We start from the raw sequence: 13771 nt of genomic DNA on the forward strand, positions 1-13771 counted from the left end.
CCTGGGTGCCGACCTCAATCCGAAGGGAAGGGCTCTGAACTGGTAGTGACGCCCTTGGACCACGAATCTGAGAAACTTTTGGTGTCCCTTTAGGATGGGGATATGGAAGTAGGCATCCTCCAAATCCAACGAAGACAGGAAATCGCCCTCCTCCAGTTGACCCAGGACGTGCTGGAGGGTGACCATCCGGAACTTCTGTGCCTTGATGAATTTGTTCAGTCGTCGTAGGTTCAGGATGGGACGCCATCCTCCCGTCTTCTTCTTCACGAGGAAGTATCTTGAGTAAACTCCGGAGCCCCGAAGCATCTTTGGGACGAGCTCGATGGCGCCTTTCTTGAGCATCGCCTTTACCTCCAAGAGAAGTTGAGGGACGTGATGTTCCTTCCTGGCCACGGGGGGGGGACGCGCAGGCACTTCTTTAGAAACTCGAGCGCGTGACCCTGGGCCAGGGCGTCCAGCACCCAACAGTCGGTGGAGATGGACTCCCACACGCTGACGAAGTTCGCCAGCTGGCCTCCCACCGGGGTGCTTCGGTGGGGGCCCGACCCCACTGCCGGTTCAGTCCTGCTTCGACGAGGCTTTGCCGCCTTGTCCTCCTTGGCGACGACGGCGGGGTCCGCCCGACTTGCCTCGTCCCCTGTAGGCTTCCTGTGACGACGAACGGGCCGCTTGACGATAGGTGGAAAATCCGCCGCCGGATCCTTTGGAGGCACCCTGCTTGCCTCTGCCGCTCCGAAAGGGCGGCCGTCGTTGCTGGAGAACACCAAGAGTCTGGGCCGTCTCCGTGTCCGTCTTGATGGCTTGTAGGGAATCGTCCACTGTTTTCCCAAACAGGTTGCTCCCGTCGAACGGCATGTCCAAGACTCTGGTCTGCACGTCCTGACGGAAGTCAGTTGCCTTGAGCCATCCACGCCGTCTAAGGCACACGCCGTTGCCCAACTGGCGAAATCCAGTGTCAGCGATGTCCGTCGCTATCGTAATGGCGTGGTCCGATGCCACTTCTCCTTCCAGCAAGATCTCTAGGGCCTCCGCCCTCTTGTCGTCTGGTAAGAGGTCCAGCAGGGGGGCGATTTTGTACCACAACTCCCTGTCGTAGCGGGCTACGATAGCCAAGGCGTTGGCAGCCTTAATCGTCGTTGCTGCCGATGAGATGACTCTGCATCCCATCGTGTCCAATTTCTTTCCCTCGCCGTCCGGCGGGGAGGTTGACGTAGAGGCCGAGGCCCCCCCCCCGCTTTCTTCCTGGCCGCCGCGGAGACGACCGAGTCCGGGGTCGGCTGTGCCCGAAAGGCACAAGGGGGCCGCGTCTGGGACCCGGTACTACTTCTCGTAGGCGTTGTGGATGGGTTCTTGAGGAGGGCGAGACCCTCATCCCAGATATCGTCCAGTAGAGGTACAGCGAGGACCGTCTTCCTCTTGGTCTCGCGCTGTTGATAAAGGAAACCTTCCTTCTTCTTCTCTTCCGGGCAGAGCTGGAAAAGCTCGGATGCCCTGGCGATCATGGCATGAAACGATCCAATCTCGTCGGGCGGGGAAGCCCGGGGAGGAGGTGACGATGGGAGATCCTCATCGTAAACCTCGTCGTCTGTGCCAGTCGCGGCCGTGTCAGTCCCTGTATCATCCCCACGGGTCGTGGACGGGGAGGAGGGCTGAGCAGGGCGCGATGGTTGAAAAGGAGGTGGAGGATGAATCCTTCTTCTCTTAGGAGGAGGGCTCCCAGAAGGGCCTGGCTCCGGGTCCCCCGTCGGGAGAGGTTCCTCCGTTGGTGGTAATGGCAATCTCGTCCTTATCTCCGTCCGAGCATAAGGACTGTATAGCCAACAAAATGGCCGCCGAGTTGTCTTGTGACACTAGTTGAGGGGAGTCCGACATGTGGTCAGGAGCCCCGTCGGCACCCTCGACGTTCTCGTCGTCTCCTACGTCGGGGTCCCTCCCGACGGGCTGGTCTTCTTCCACGCCAACGCTGTGGCTTAAGACTTCGATCAGCTCCTCCTCAGAGGTTGAGGCCGAATCCACGACGACCTCCTGCGCCCCCTTTTTCTGCTCCGTCGGAGGTTTCACGGGGGTCCTGTCGATGGGCATGAAAGAGAACTCCCTCCGCGGTGGCAGGGAGACTCTGGGCCCCGAGGTCGCCACTACTGGTGTAGCCTCCACAGGCTGAGCCAGGGCCGCCGCGACTGTCTCGATAGAGGCCTTGGCCGGGTGGATTAAGGCTTTCACCACCTTAGGTGCACTCACCGCCTCGCTCCCCCTCCGATGGGGCCTTCGAGCTCGACCGGGGTCTCTCCAGGAGCTTCGCCGGGTGCTCAGCCTTCCTCTTACCCGAGCCAGAGCGTTGGCTCGTGGTTGATGGCGCTGGGGAGGATGCGCCCTGCCTGGCGCCCGTAGAGCCCAACCGTTCGGCGCTCCCGGTGCCAGCGGACTCGCAGTGCTTGGCCTTCTGTTGGACCCCCGTCGCCGGGGCGCCCTCAAAGGTCTTAGAAGACCGCTCGGACTTCTACTTCTTCTCGCCCGACGGGCTCTTCCCTTCCAGCCAGTTGGCGAGACGCAGATGGCGGTCCTTCATGGTCCGCTCCGACATATTGCCGCAAAACGCACAGTCCTTCTCCACGTGCGTCTTGTCCTCATGCAGGCAGTAGAGGCAAAGGGAGTGTTCGTCCTCCTTAAAGACATTCTGAAGCTGGCATCCAGGGCAGACCCTGAACAGCTTTCCGGGTGTCGAGCTTCCCTTCTCCTGGGCCATGATCGAGATGGGCCTGAGAAACTTCTGGAGTCCTCCAAAAGCCTGGCTCGACGAAATCTTCACCTTTCAGGGGCGTAGAAGAATCCGACACGGGTCTCTGTTGATCGGATAAAGAAACGGTGGAGCTTGAGGCTCTTTTGACCGAAAAAGAGAAGATTTTCCTAAGAAAAAGCGCGAAAAAAGCACTAAAGCTCGAGAGCAATAGCACGAGGATCCCAACACTTGAACGTGCGGTAAAAATCTGAAGATGGCTGCCAGAGGCGGGTCTTAGGGAGATGCAGTCATTGGCTGTGGTCAGTATGACGCAGAGATCAGTGATTGGTTACTACTACGAAAGACAGATCAGAAACGAAACTGATACTGATTTTTCTTTACCGAGTATTCCCAGCCTGATGACGGGGAATATTCATGAGCATGTGAATCCATGCCAGACCCCATGCTGGAGAACTTGCAGACCTTTCTCTTATCAAGTGTGATTAATCTTGAGCTTTTACGAAGTTCTTTAAATAATTTGTATTAAGTGCCATTGCAATGCATCAGAAGTCCTGGGCCAGATATCACTGATGGTTTGTTTTCCTCTATAAAGATGTTAAAGAACAAACAAATGTCCATGATTGCAAAGAAATGCAAACAAACATGCTCACCCAGACTTCACCCAGCCATAGATGAGGGTGTCGCCCACAAATGTGTTTTCGGTCCCATCCACATATGCCATCTGCGCTGCACTCGCATATAAAGTCTTCACTGCCCTGCACCAGAAGCCAGTTTCTCTGAACCACTGCTGCCCTTTTCTTCCCAAAACAGGTGCTGCTTTAACCCATCAGTCTCTAATCTTTGTTAGTTGTTAACAATTGCAGCCAGCCTCACAGAACGAACTCTTGGCAGCCTGCTTTGGGACACTGCGTCAGCCATCCTCAGGCAACTGCTTCAGTCGGCTTTGGACAGTCATTTGCAGGCAGCTTCAAACTACTTTTCTTTCCAGCCTGCAATAACGTTATTTATAGAGCACCAACATTATGTTTCTATCCAGGTACTGTGCACACTACCATAGCATTAGAGAAGAGAAGCTACATTTGCGAAAGGTGGACTTTAGTGCACATTACCTAAATCCACAGATTTGGTGGTCCTCCGCGTCAGCAAAGTTCACCTAAACACAGGTTCAACCAAGTCTCTGATATCATCCAATCTGAGGCCACATTTGTCAGATCGCCGGTTAATAGCACACACCAGGCTCAGTTGGTAGTCATGTCACGACACCACCAACTGAGACTCAATCTGTTTTCTTCCAATGCTTAGTCTTCTCTTAGACATCTTGTGACAACATTACCACACTAGCCTCTGAAAACAGGTTCACATTGCAATCTCAAAGGTAGCTCAAATGAAGATGCTACATATTTTCCAACCAAAAGGAATTCATTTGTTATTTGACTCACCTCAGTGTGGTCGATGTTGGGACAGACCACTGGAGAGGTCAAAACCGCAAACTCTAGACATGGTAAACGGATCGGACTGGTAGGTTTTGATGAACCTGGAACAACCCAAAGAATGCATTATGCTATTGTGATATATGCTTGTTAACATTATTTAAAGACTGGGTGCAAGTTTATACCTTATCTTTTCTCATTTGGTACTGCAAATTGTCAGAAAACAATTATTCCAGATAGATCTGAGGAGCAAACTACTTACACCAGGAAATGTTCTTTCTGATGGATTCCCCCCTCACAGATCAGATATTCAATAAGCATCAAAACATGTTTTAAGCAATGGGCAATGTCCTTCAGTGCAGACCATCACTGATGGCCCACTATGGCTCTGGAAGTGATGGAGAAAGTATGTACATATAGATATATATATACATATATATATATATACACACACATACACACCACAGCCGATGACCTCAGGTCATCATTTCTTCCTCCATGCTCAGAAACTGAGGGAACAAGAGCAAACAGGTTTTCCTTTTGTTAAAATTGTTTACAGCGTCCTTCTCTCCTGAGGGCCTGACAAGCTCTCTTCATATGGGGTAGGATGGGAAGTGCGATGAGCAATCTGTGGGAGGAGAATGCATCAGAAAACAAAATAGCAGGGGTAAGTAATACGTCTTTCTAATGGATTGCATCCTCTCACAGATTTATCATCTTAGATAAAGTCCTTCAGCACTACAATGTTCTTGGATGGGGAAGAACGAGACAAAACCTACTGCAGCAAACCATTTTGTAGAACTGTGGGCACTAAGAGCAGACTGAGAATCTAAATAATGAAGCTTTGCAAAGGAATGGTGTGAAGACTAAGTCGCTGCCTGACAAATATCAGATAAAGCTAGCATTCCTCCATGCAGATGGCAATAGGTGGAAGCCGATTGCCTCTGCCGCAACCACAGCGAGAGGAGGGTGGCGCAGAGGCCACGCGGACAGAGCTTGGGCTGGGAATTGACCAGGGCTGGGAATTGACCAGTGCTGGGAGTGGCCCAGAGGCACCCTGGCAGCGCAACAGAGGAGCACCTGGCCAGCGTTGGTGTAATGACCCCTTGGAGAAGGCCCCCTCCCACAGTGAGGGCAGCGGAGTGTTGCAGGAGTCAGGCGCCCAGCAGAGTGGGGAGCCGGAACCACGCAACCCTGAGGTGCCATTTCAGTGAAGCACAAGCGCCACGAGATGGGAGTGGCGCACACCCGCGGCATGGCAGGCCCGGAGCTGACTCAGCGAGCCTGCTGGGCGTGAGGTGGGAACCCCTAACACCAGAGGTGCCGGCAGAAGCAGCCCCAGTGAGGAGGGCCTGGACCGGTGCTGCATGGACCCCAGGTAGGGGAAACCCAGGGTCTGAAAACAGCCACCCTCAGCGGTGCTGAGGCTGGGCTTGGGTGGGGACATGCCAGAGAGTTTATTAAAGCACCTTTGGAGGCCTAGTGAAGAACGAGTTGGGCTACACAAGGGTGCTGGATCCTTGCCGCTCACAAACCAGGCTAAGGCGATCCTGCAGGGGAGAGGCCCACAAAGGGTGGAGGCACCCCCCTCCAGGGCCAGACCGCTAAGCTAAGTGGAGGAGCCAAAAGCGCTCAGAAGCGGTTGCCCCATAAGACGTATGTAGGGAAGTGGACAAAAATGGCATAGCACATGTCACCCAGAAGGACCTATAGGTGACACAAATTAAAAGGTGAGCGTCCACCGGGCTACACGAGTGGAGTGAAAAGCAAGAAGAAGTGGATGCCGAAGTGATGCACGGCCCGAAATGGTCCCCTTCGACGCCTCTGGGGCAGGGTGAGTTGACTAACATCGGAAAGCCAGAAGGAGAGATGGCGACACCACAGGGACAGAGCAGGGCCTCCCAGGCAACAGAGTTAACTAGACAAGAACTCTGGAAAAGCCTCAATCAGTTCCAGGAATCTCTCATGACCTTGTTTCAGGAGCAATTCCAGCTGTTGAGTTCCGATATGACCACAGGGGTCTCAGAACTTAGGAAGGAAGTTGGGCAGCTGGGTGAACGCACCGATGTGGGGGTACGGGGCCTACAAGAAGTGATCGATGACATTAAGGTAAACAGCAAACCTTTGGAACATCTGTCCAGGACACCCCACAACCTGGAAATACAAACTGAGGATCTCGAGAACAGATCCAAGAAGTCCAACATCAGGATCAAGAACCTTCCAGTAGAAATAAGGGACGCTACCTTGAAGGAGCTAGTACAAGCCCCGTTTGCAGACATCCTGGGAGAAACACTGCAGGAAGATGTAGGTATAGACAGAGTACATAGAACAGGTGGATGGAAGCAGGGGCGGGACAACACCAACAGGACGTGCTGGTGGTACTCTAGTCCTATCCTCAGAAGCAGGGAACACTTCGAGCAGCAAGAACAAAAGAACCACTCCCAGTAAATGGAATGCAGATTCAATTGTTTCAAGACCTAGCCTGGAGCACGCTGTTGAAAAGAAGACAAATGGGACTGGTGGTGGGGGAGCTGGCGAAAAGGAATATCTGCTACAAGTGGACCCTCCCCTTTGGCCTCTTGTTCAATTGGGAGAGGGTGCAGCATTGGATAACGTCAGTTCAAGAAGGTTGTACCCCGCAACACTTCGACTTTGAGGAAGACCAAGAGGAGAAGCCCTCCCGACAGAGTACAGAGGAGAGACAGACCTTGGGAATGGGCTACAGTGGAAGGGGGAGTTGGAAGAGGGCACCAAGAGGCCCTCCTTGAGACAAAGGGGCAGAGAACCCGGTGTTAGACAGAAACCTGTGCAGTTCCCTCTGGGACCACTGCAAAAGATTTAAGGCTACAGGTGTTTGGCAGTAAACCCACTTGGTAGCAGTCTGTACCACCCAGATTTACCTGGTAGCTGTGGCTGAGCAGTCAGACTTCCCTCAAGAAGAGTTAGGCAGTATACAGAGCATACATAATAGGTACAGAGGCACAGTAGTACAAGCAAACACTGACCAGAGCTAGGTGTAAAAGTATATAATTATTTAATAAGACACACTCATAAATTACACTAGCACAGAAAAGGTAAGTAAGTCAAAACACGGTCACTATTACTTATATGTACATCCCTAGTTATTTGTTGGACAAGTCTAAGTTAACACCACTTATTTCCAAACAGAGGTGAGCGCTTAACGTTAGATGGCACTCCAACAAGTTAGTTAAAAAGGGAGGGAAAAAGGCAGAAATAATGAAAACAGCAAGGTAAAACACTTTTCAGAGATTCACAGTAAGTTTAGCAAGGCAGTCTATTGAGGAGCAAGGAAGTTCGGTTGCCAGGCCCACTCTAGGGAAAGCCAGGCGAAAAGATGCCCAAGATCACACAATGTCACAAGTCTTTACAGGTGAGTAGAAAAGGGTTTTCTCAGTTAAGAAAAGTTTAGTTAGGGTGTCCCAGGCTTACCCAGGGTCGAGAGCCGAGGGTTAAATCTACCCCGTACAATCGGTGGTAAGGGAAGCCGGGCGGGACACAGTACCTTTAAAATGGAAAGGATCCTCCAGCGGTGGCAGTTGTTCCTGGTAGTGGGTGCAAGTCGTGGCGTCGTCCAGAGGAGGAGAAGATCTCGTCGTAGAGGAAAGCTGGAGGTCGTTGCACTACCAGGGAAGAAACCAGCCGTGGAGTTTTCCGGTTAAAAGGATGTTACCCTTCTTTCGCGGTTGAGGTAAAAAGTGGTATCCCGGTTGCCGGGGTGCTTGGCACAGGCAAGGCAGCCACGAGATGCTTCAGGGCGGCGAAAAGGAGGCAGAAACTGGTTGTCCCCACCTGTCAAGGGAAGAAGACTCTCCGGCGGGAGATCTTCTCTGTCCTCGGAAAAAGTGGTGAGACGGTTCCGCAGGGCTCCACCGGTGGTGTCGTCTTGGCAGGTCGGCTCGGCTTCTCCCTCTTCGGCTTCTTAGGTCCTGTGGCGACTTCTGAAGAACCAGTCCCAAAAACCCTGCTTTTATGCAGCAAACCCCCATTCATACAGCCTAGCTGTCACTCAAACATGCTAAGTGGTGAGCGGGGTGGCTCACCACCTGGGCCAATCACACCAGAGTGCGACATGAGTTGGCAAGGCAACTCAGTCCAGGGTGCCTAAACCCCCTCCCACACCCCCTGTGGTACCCAGACAGAATGGCACCACTTTGGAGGGCTTCTGTGCAGAAGCCCGCCAAAAGTGGAACAAAGGCTCGACTCGGGTTCAGGGTTACTGAAATGAACCTAAACGCCATTTTGGCGGCGAATTCTGGCAAAAAATCCCAACCGGTGAATTTATATTAAATAAATAAACCGGCGGTATCTTTCACATTGCACCAAAAAGTGGTGCATTAAAATCAATGGGAAATCCCATTGGGAAATATTCCGGTGGAATATTTCCGTGGTATCCACTGCCACCAGCCAGAAACTCGGCGAGGGGGGACGGGACAGTACCCCCTCGACAACGGACCCAGGGGCAATCTAATTGCCCCTACCAGTACTTCCACAGTATGATGGTTTGTACTGGTTAAGTTCCTAATTTAGGACTAGTAAAGTCAATGGTGACTTTACAGACCCAGGGAGACAGTAGTCAGTCCCAGGATGTGGAGTCTATGTTTGGGGGTCTCTAGGACACCCCTGTGTTACTGCACTGAGGGTGCTGTGTAACACACATTCAAAAACCAATGATAGCCTATGGGGAAAAAATACCCCATAGCCCATAAGCACATAGTAAGTCACAGAAACACTCTCAAGTCATGTCCAAGAGTGAGGGTTAAAGAGTCTCACTCTTGGCAGGAGAAAAAAATAAACCCCAAAAATCCAGCAAAGCTGCTGGGGGACTCACTAGGTTAGGAAATTCAGCCTAAACAGAGAATTCTCCCTAACACCCGGCAAGGGAGCCCGCAGAAAAATGTTTAGCAGAACAAAGGGGTGCGTGGTGCCGGGGAGAGAGCGAGTGTAGGATAAGCTGTATGGGGGAAGTGGCGAATTAAGGAAAATTGACAACGGAGGTACGAGTGGAGGAAACTGTTCGGCATTACCCAAATTGGTCCTTTACAATTGTTCGAATGAACAATTGACCGAATTTAAAGGGTCACAATTGACCTTTTCACAATTGACCGAAAGTGTGTGTGTGTGTGTGTATATATATATATATATATATATATATATATATATATATATATATATATATATATATATAGGTCAATTGTCATTCGAGCAGTTGTAAAACGATCAATTCGTATACAACCAACTGTTCTACTCTATCTTGCCAAATCGAGAGGGTGGAAAAGGCCAGGGGAGGAAGGTAGGGGGCATACAGGAGAGGGGGACTTAAAGAGGAAAGGGGAATGGAAGCTGAGGGAAAGGGAGGAAAGAGGGGGGCAGACAAGCAAGGGGTTACGAGGAAAGGGGAAAAGGGTGGGCAGGAGATAGTAGCAGGGGAAGAGATAGGAGGAGGGAAGGGAGTACCTAAGAGGCCTGCTTGGAACAGGGTACATCACAACTTTCAAGTGGCTAACACAAAATGTTAGGGAACTCAATTCCCCTCCAAAATGTAAAAAAACTGGAGCTTTCCATTAAAAGCCAACATCCTGATGTGATTGCCCTTTACGAAACTGACCCATTACAGTTTGACTAAGAAAGAATATGGTTCAAACACTTCCCACATATCTTCCACGCATCGGTAACAATCAAAACAAGAGGGGGCGGGAGGGTCATGCTGGCTTTTAGGCAGCGGATCGGTGTCCTGGTAGAAGAGACTGGGGCCGACAAAACCGGCAGATGCGTCCTAATGAGAGGGTCCATGTGGGGTTGCAAATACACAGTCGCCTCAGTTTATGCCCCAAACGTGAGGCAGGAGTCTTTTCTACAAGACTTTCTCAGGGTCCTGGAGAGCTTTGCAATGTGGGTAACAAATAGTTACGGGCGACTTAAATGTGCCGTGATCTCAGGAACTAGACAGAAGGGAGGGAAGAAAACGGGGAGAGGTGAGGTGTCACGCTCCCTAAAAGCTACATTTGAGGAGCTGGCCCTCAAAGATGTCTGGGTAGAAACCAAGGGGCAAGACCATGGATTCACCTTTTTCTCGAGCGTTCATAAGACAAAGTCCTGAATTGATTATATCTGGGTGTCAGCATCCCTATGGGGCAGGTTGGTGGGGCTGGTGGCCCTGGACAATCATGCATCAGTGGCAATGGAACGCTGTATCCTGCTTACTTCGCCACCGACGTGAAGGTGGAGACCTCAGCATACCAACAGCTAGAGCTACACAGTGATGACCTAAAGGTGGATTGCCTCATCTGTCGAGCCTCCCCTCAGGCACCTCCTAACTGTCCCTACTCTATCCAATTGTTAGATGTACTACTGGGTTAGGAGATTGTGCATTGAAGACACTACTTGAGTTTCACTCTTTCTACCATGTGCTTGCTTTCCTCTTCTTACACACCCTCCTCCAACTCCACCCATGGCTACTCTTCCCCCCTCTGTCCCACTGATGTCTCGTGTTAAATTCTAGGTCTCGCCACAACCCTTCAATGTTTACTACCCCCTTTCTCCACACTACTACACCCTCCTTTGCCTGCTTCCAATCTCCAACTTCGTACTCCACTGTACTACACCTACCTCCGCTCTACAACTCTCTCCTCCACAACTACTCCAACTCTGCCCACCACCTACTCAGTCACACTCCTTTCACTCAATTAGCCTCTCTCTTTAGGCTTATGGACCTTTTTTTTCGTTATCTTTATAAGCCCTTCCCTTGCATCCTCTAGCTTTTTTTCCTACCTTAGTCTTCACACCTTTTATCTTACTAGCATGTCCCCACTCTACACATTCTAGTGAGTTCAAAACAGAATATCTGTTCGTAGAGGGGATTGAGGGCGAGATTACCACTATGTTATCCTCTACATGTTCCAAGATATCTAACTTGGAGTTTCCTGTGTCAGAACGATCGGAGCCTCTACCCCGAAGGTCTTCTCTGAGGACACCAAGTTTGTATGTGTTGAGGCCCGTTCACCAACTAATGATAGACAAACCTCAAGAGTGTCAACTTGGTGTTCAAGAATACCTGGCAATGTTGGACTTGCCAGGCACATCTTACCAACTGGTAATAGATCATTTTAACCCCCCTCCTGGCCCGCTATCATGTCAGTGGCAAAGACTTTCAGGGACTTTTTCTGTAACCTACACTTTTTGCCACTGAAGGGTAGGGTGGTCATTTCAAGGTCAGTCAAATCTATCACATCTGTCACCATCTACCGTATCTCTCCATCGGCTCAATTCACCACACAATTTGAACTTGTTTTTTCCCCCCTTGCCCACCCACTCAATGGCATTAAGTCTTTAATTTCCGTTATGAGCACATTAACACCATAATTGGTTGGAACATTTTATAACATTTTTGGGGGCCTTTCACAGGTGAGACTTCGGAGATAGCCTTTCTCTTTGACATGGCTGAAAGATACTGAGAGGAGCTATAAGGGCTATAAAAGGTGAGTGGGAGCAGTACACCAATTAGGCCCTGCCTGTGCTACAACAAACACACTGGTGCCCCTGGTTCACTAGGAAGTGAAAAACATGCAATACCATTAGCTTAAACATTTGTCAAAAAGTCCAAAAAATGAAACCACCTAGATCTAAAACTGTAAAAAGGCGCTATTTACCGTAACGGCATGTGCTGATGTAAGCAAACTACAATTCTTCAGGGGCAAGAGCCCCCGGAGTTCAATACAATGATCTGAAATAATCCACATAAATTGCCAAGCTCCACAGCATCGCATCCAGCAAAATCAATGAATGAAAGTGGATAAAGTCAACAAATTAAATGTTTGTGCAAGTTTGATCAATATTAAATCAAAGCATTCAAGAAGTAAAAGCAATAGAAGCACTCAGGTCCAGAAATCCAGTCCCAGAGACAAGGAACACCTGATTGGCCATTGGGGCATCCATAGTCCGAATCCCCACCCTTGAAGCCTGGCTTTCTCGAACCGTTGACAAGCAGCTCAGCGCACCACAGCTGGTCAGTGGTTTAACAAGTTAATGGGTGACCATGCACTAAACGCTCAAGTTTGGGCTTCCTCGGTCGTCGTGTCATTCTATCATAGTGCAAAATCCAAATGCATGCTTGCCTGCCAGCACACTAAGTGGGTGTCATGCTCATGATTTTCACTTCATGCTGCCAAGCCAAATGGTAAAGCCGCTAACACTGCATGCTCTTACTGATTGAACTACTTTCACGACTTCAGTTCTCAACCAGAACCCCATGCGTGCAGAGTATATCAATTCAAGCAATCCTCTCGCGCTATGCACCAAAGCCACCAAAAAACCAGCAAATAGTGCTTCCGGGCTTCGCCGCAAGGGCAACTGGCAGGATAACTTGTCCTCTCGCTTCACGGGGCTGGGGGCTCCACAAGATGGCCCACAGGTGAGCGGCAAACAGTGCTCCAGGCTTGGGCTCAATGCTTCACATTTTTTGCATGCAAGAGCGTGCCCACACACGCTGTATCCTCCCACCCGCCTCGCCCGTCAGTCCTTGACTGCTCGTCGGGTACTACTAAACCGATTTACAGGAGACAGAAGGTGGGTTGTATGGAGGAAAGGGGGCTATGGACTAGAAGAACAGGAGACACTACAGTGAGTGTTTCATACTCCTACATCCCCTTTCCTCTATATTAATAGGTGATTTCACAACAAGGAGAATCTTTGTAGAGAGGGCAGGATCGGTTGGCTAGATGTGCAAAAATTGTGTCCAGGCAGTAATGCTTGCAGAAAGCCGATAGGGAAGACCATGTGGTGGCCTTGCTCTATACATCCCAAGGAAAAGACAGTAGCCCTTAGATACTACGGAGAGTGTTCAAGAGACCTGAGAGATGGTCTGCAATTGAGAAGTGACAGTGGAGCCTGCCGCCAATTGGTGCTAGGTGGACCAGACTTAACCAGTAATTTCTTGTTTGGATCTGCTGAAGCTGCAGAGGAAGATTTAGCTTAGAAGCCCTTTGAAAAGGTGCACGGCTGCTTCTAGGTTTGGTCGCTGGAAGATCTGTCAGGATTTCTGCCTCTTATGTCTTGGTAGTCGGGAAACCAACCAAAGGACCTCTGCCTGGCCTCTATAGAGAAAGATAACTGTGGAAAGGATTTATGACCAGGCTTGGAGAGGACAGCAAGAGACGTAGCAGTATGGGTCGAGGTCTTGCTGTAATTTAGCTCCTCGACCATGGATGGATGAAACAAATCCTGGATGAAACAAATCCTGACCGAACGGCTGGTCCTGTATTCAGTCTTAAACCTCCTCAGTAAACTTGGTTGCATGCATCACAGGCCACCCTGAACATGTAAGCGCCCAAAGGCATGGCTCTACTGGAGGCATTGATACAATGGCCAGAAGCTTTCAGCAGTTCCAGAATAATGCGATTGGCTTCTAGCACGGCTGATTCAAAGGCTTGCTGTTTCTTAGGATGGAGGAAACCTGAAAGTCGCTAATTTTCCTCCAAAACTTTCGATTAGCAGCAACCAGAATCAAAGCGACATTGGCCTGCTTAAAGTGCAAAGAGGTAGTGTAGACCGTGCAACCATAAGCCTCCAGAAGTTTGTAGTCCTTGCC

At 50.4% G+C, this 13771-nt stretch overlaps 1 protein-coding gene across 19 annotated transcripts in view; it reads right to left on the minus strand.

Moving 5' to 3' along the window:
- The window catches only part of MICAL3 (microtubule associated monooxygenase, calponin and LIM domain containing 3), a 2299897-nt gene that overhangs the window by 390878 nt on the left and 1895248 nt on the right, over positions 1-13771 (minus strand). For all 19 annotated transcript variants that reach the window (XM_069628665.1, XM_069628668.1, XM_069628663.1 and 16 more), the window contains one exon: positions 4177-4271. In XM_069628665.1, coding sequence (XP_069484766.1) covers positions 4177-4271 — 95 coding nt within the window. The remainder of the gene's footprint in view (positions 1-4176; positions 4272-13771) is intronic.

Source organism: Ambystoma mexicanum, chromosome 12, assembly GCF_040938575.1.
Source record: "Ambystoma mexicanum isolate Mex_15411 chromosome 12, UKY_AmexF1_1, whole genome shotgun sequence".
NCBI lineage: Eukaryota > Metazoa > Chordata > Amphibia > Caudata > Ambystomatidae > Ambystoma > Ambystoma mexicanum.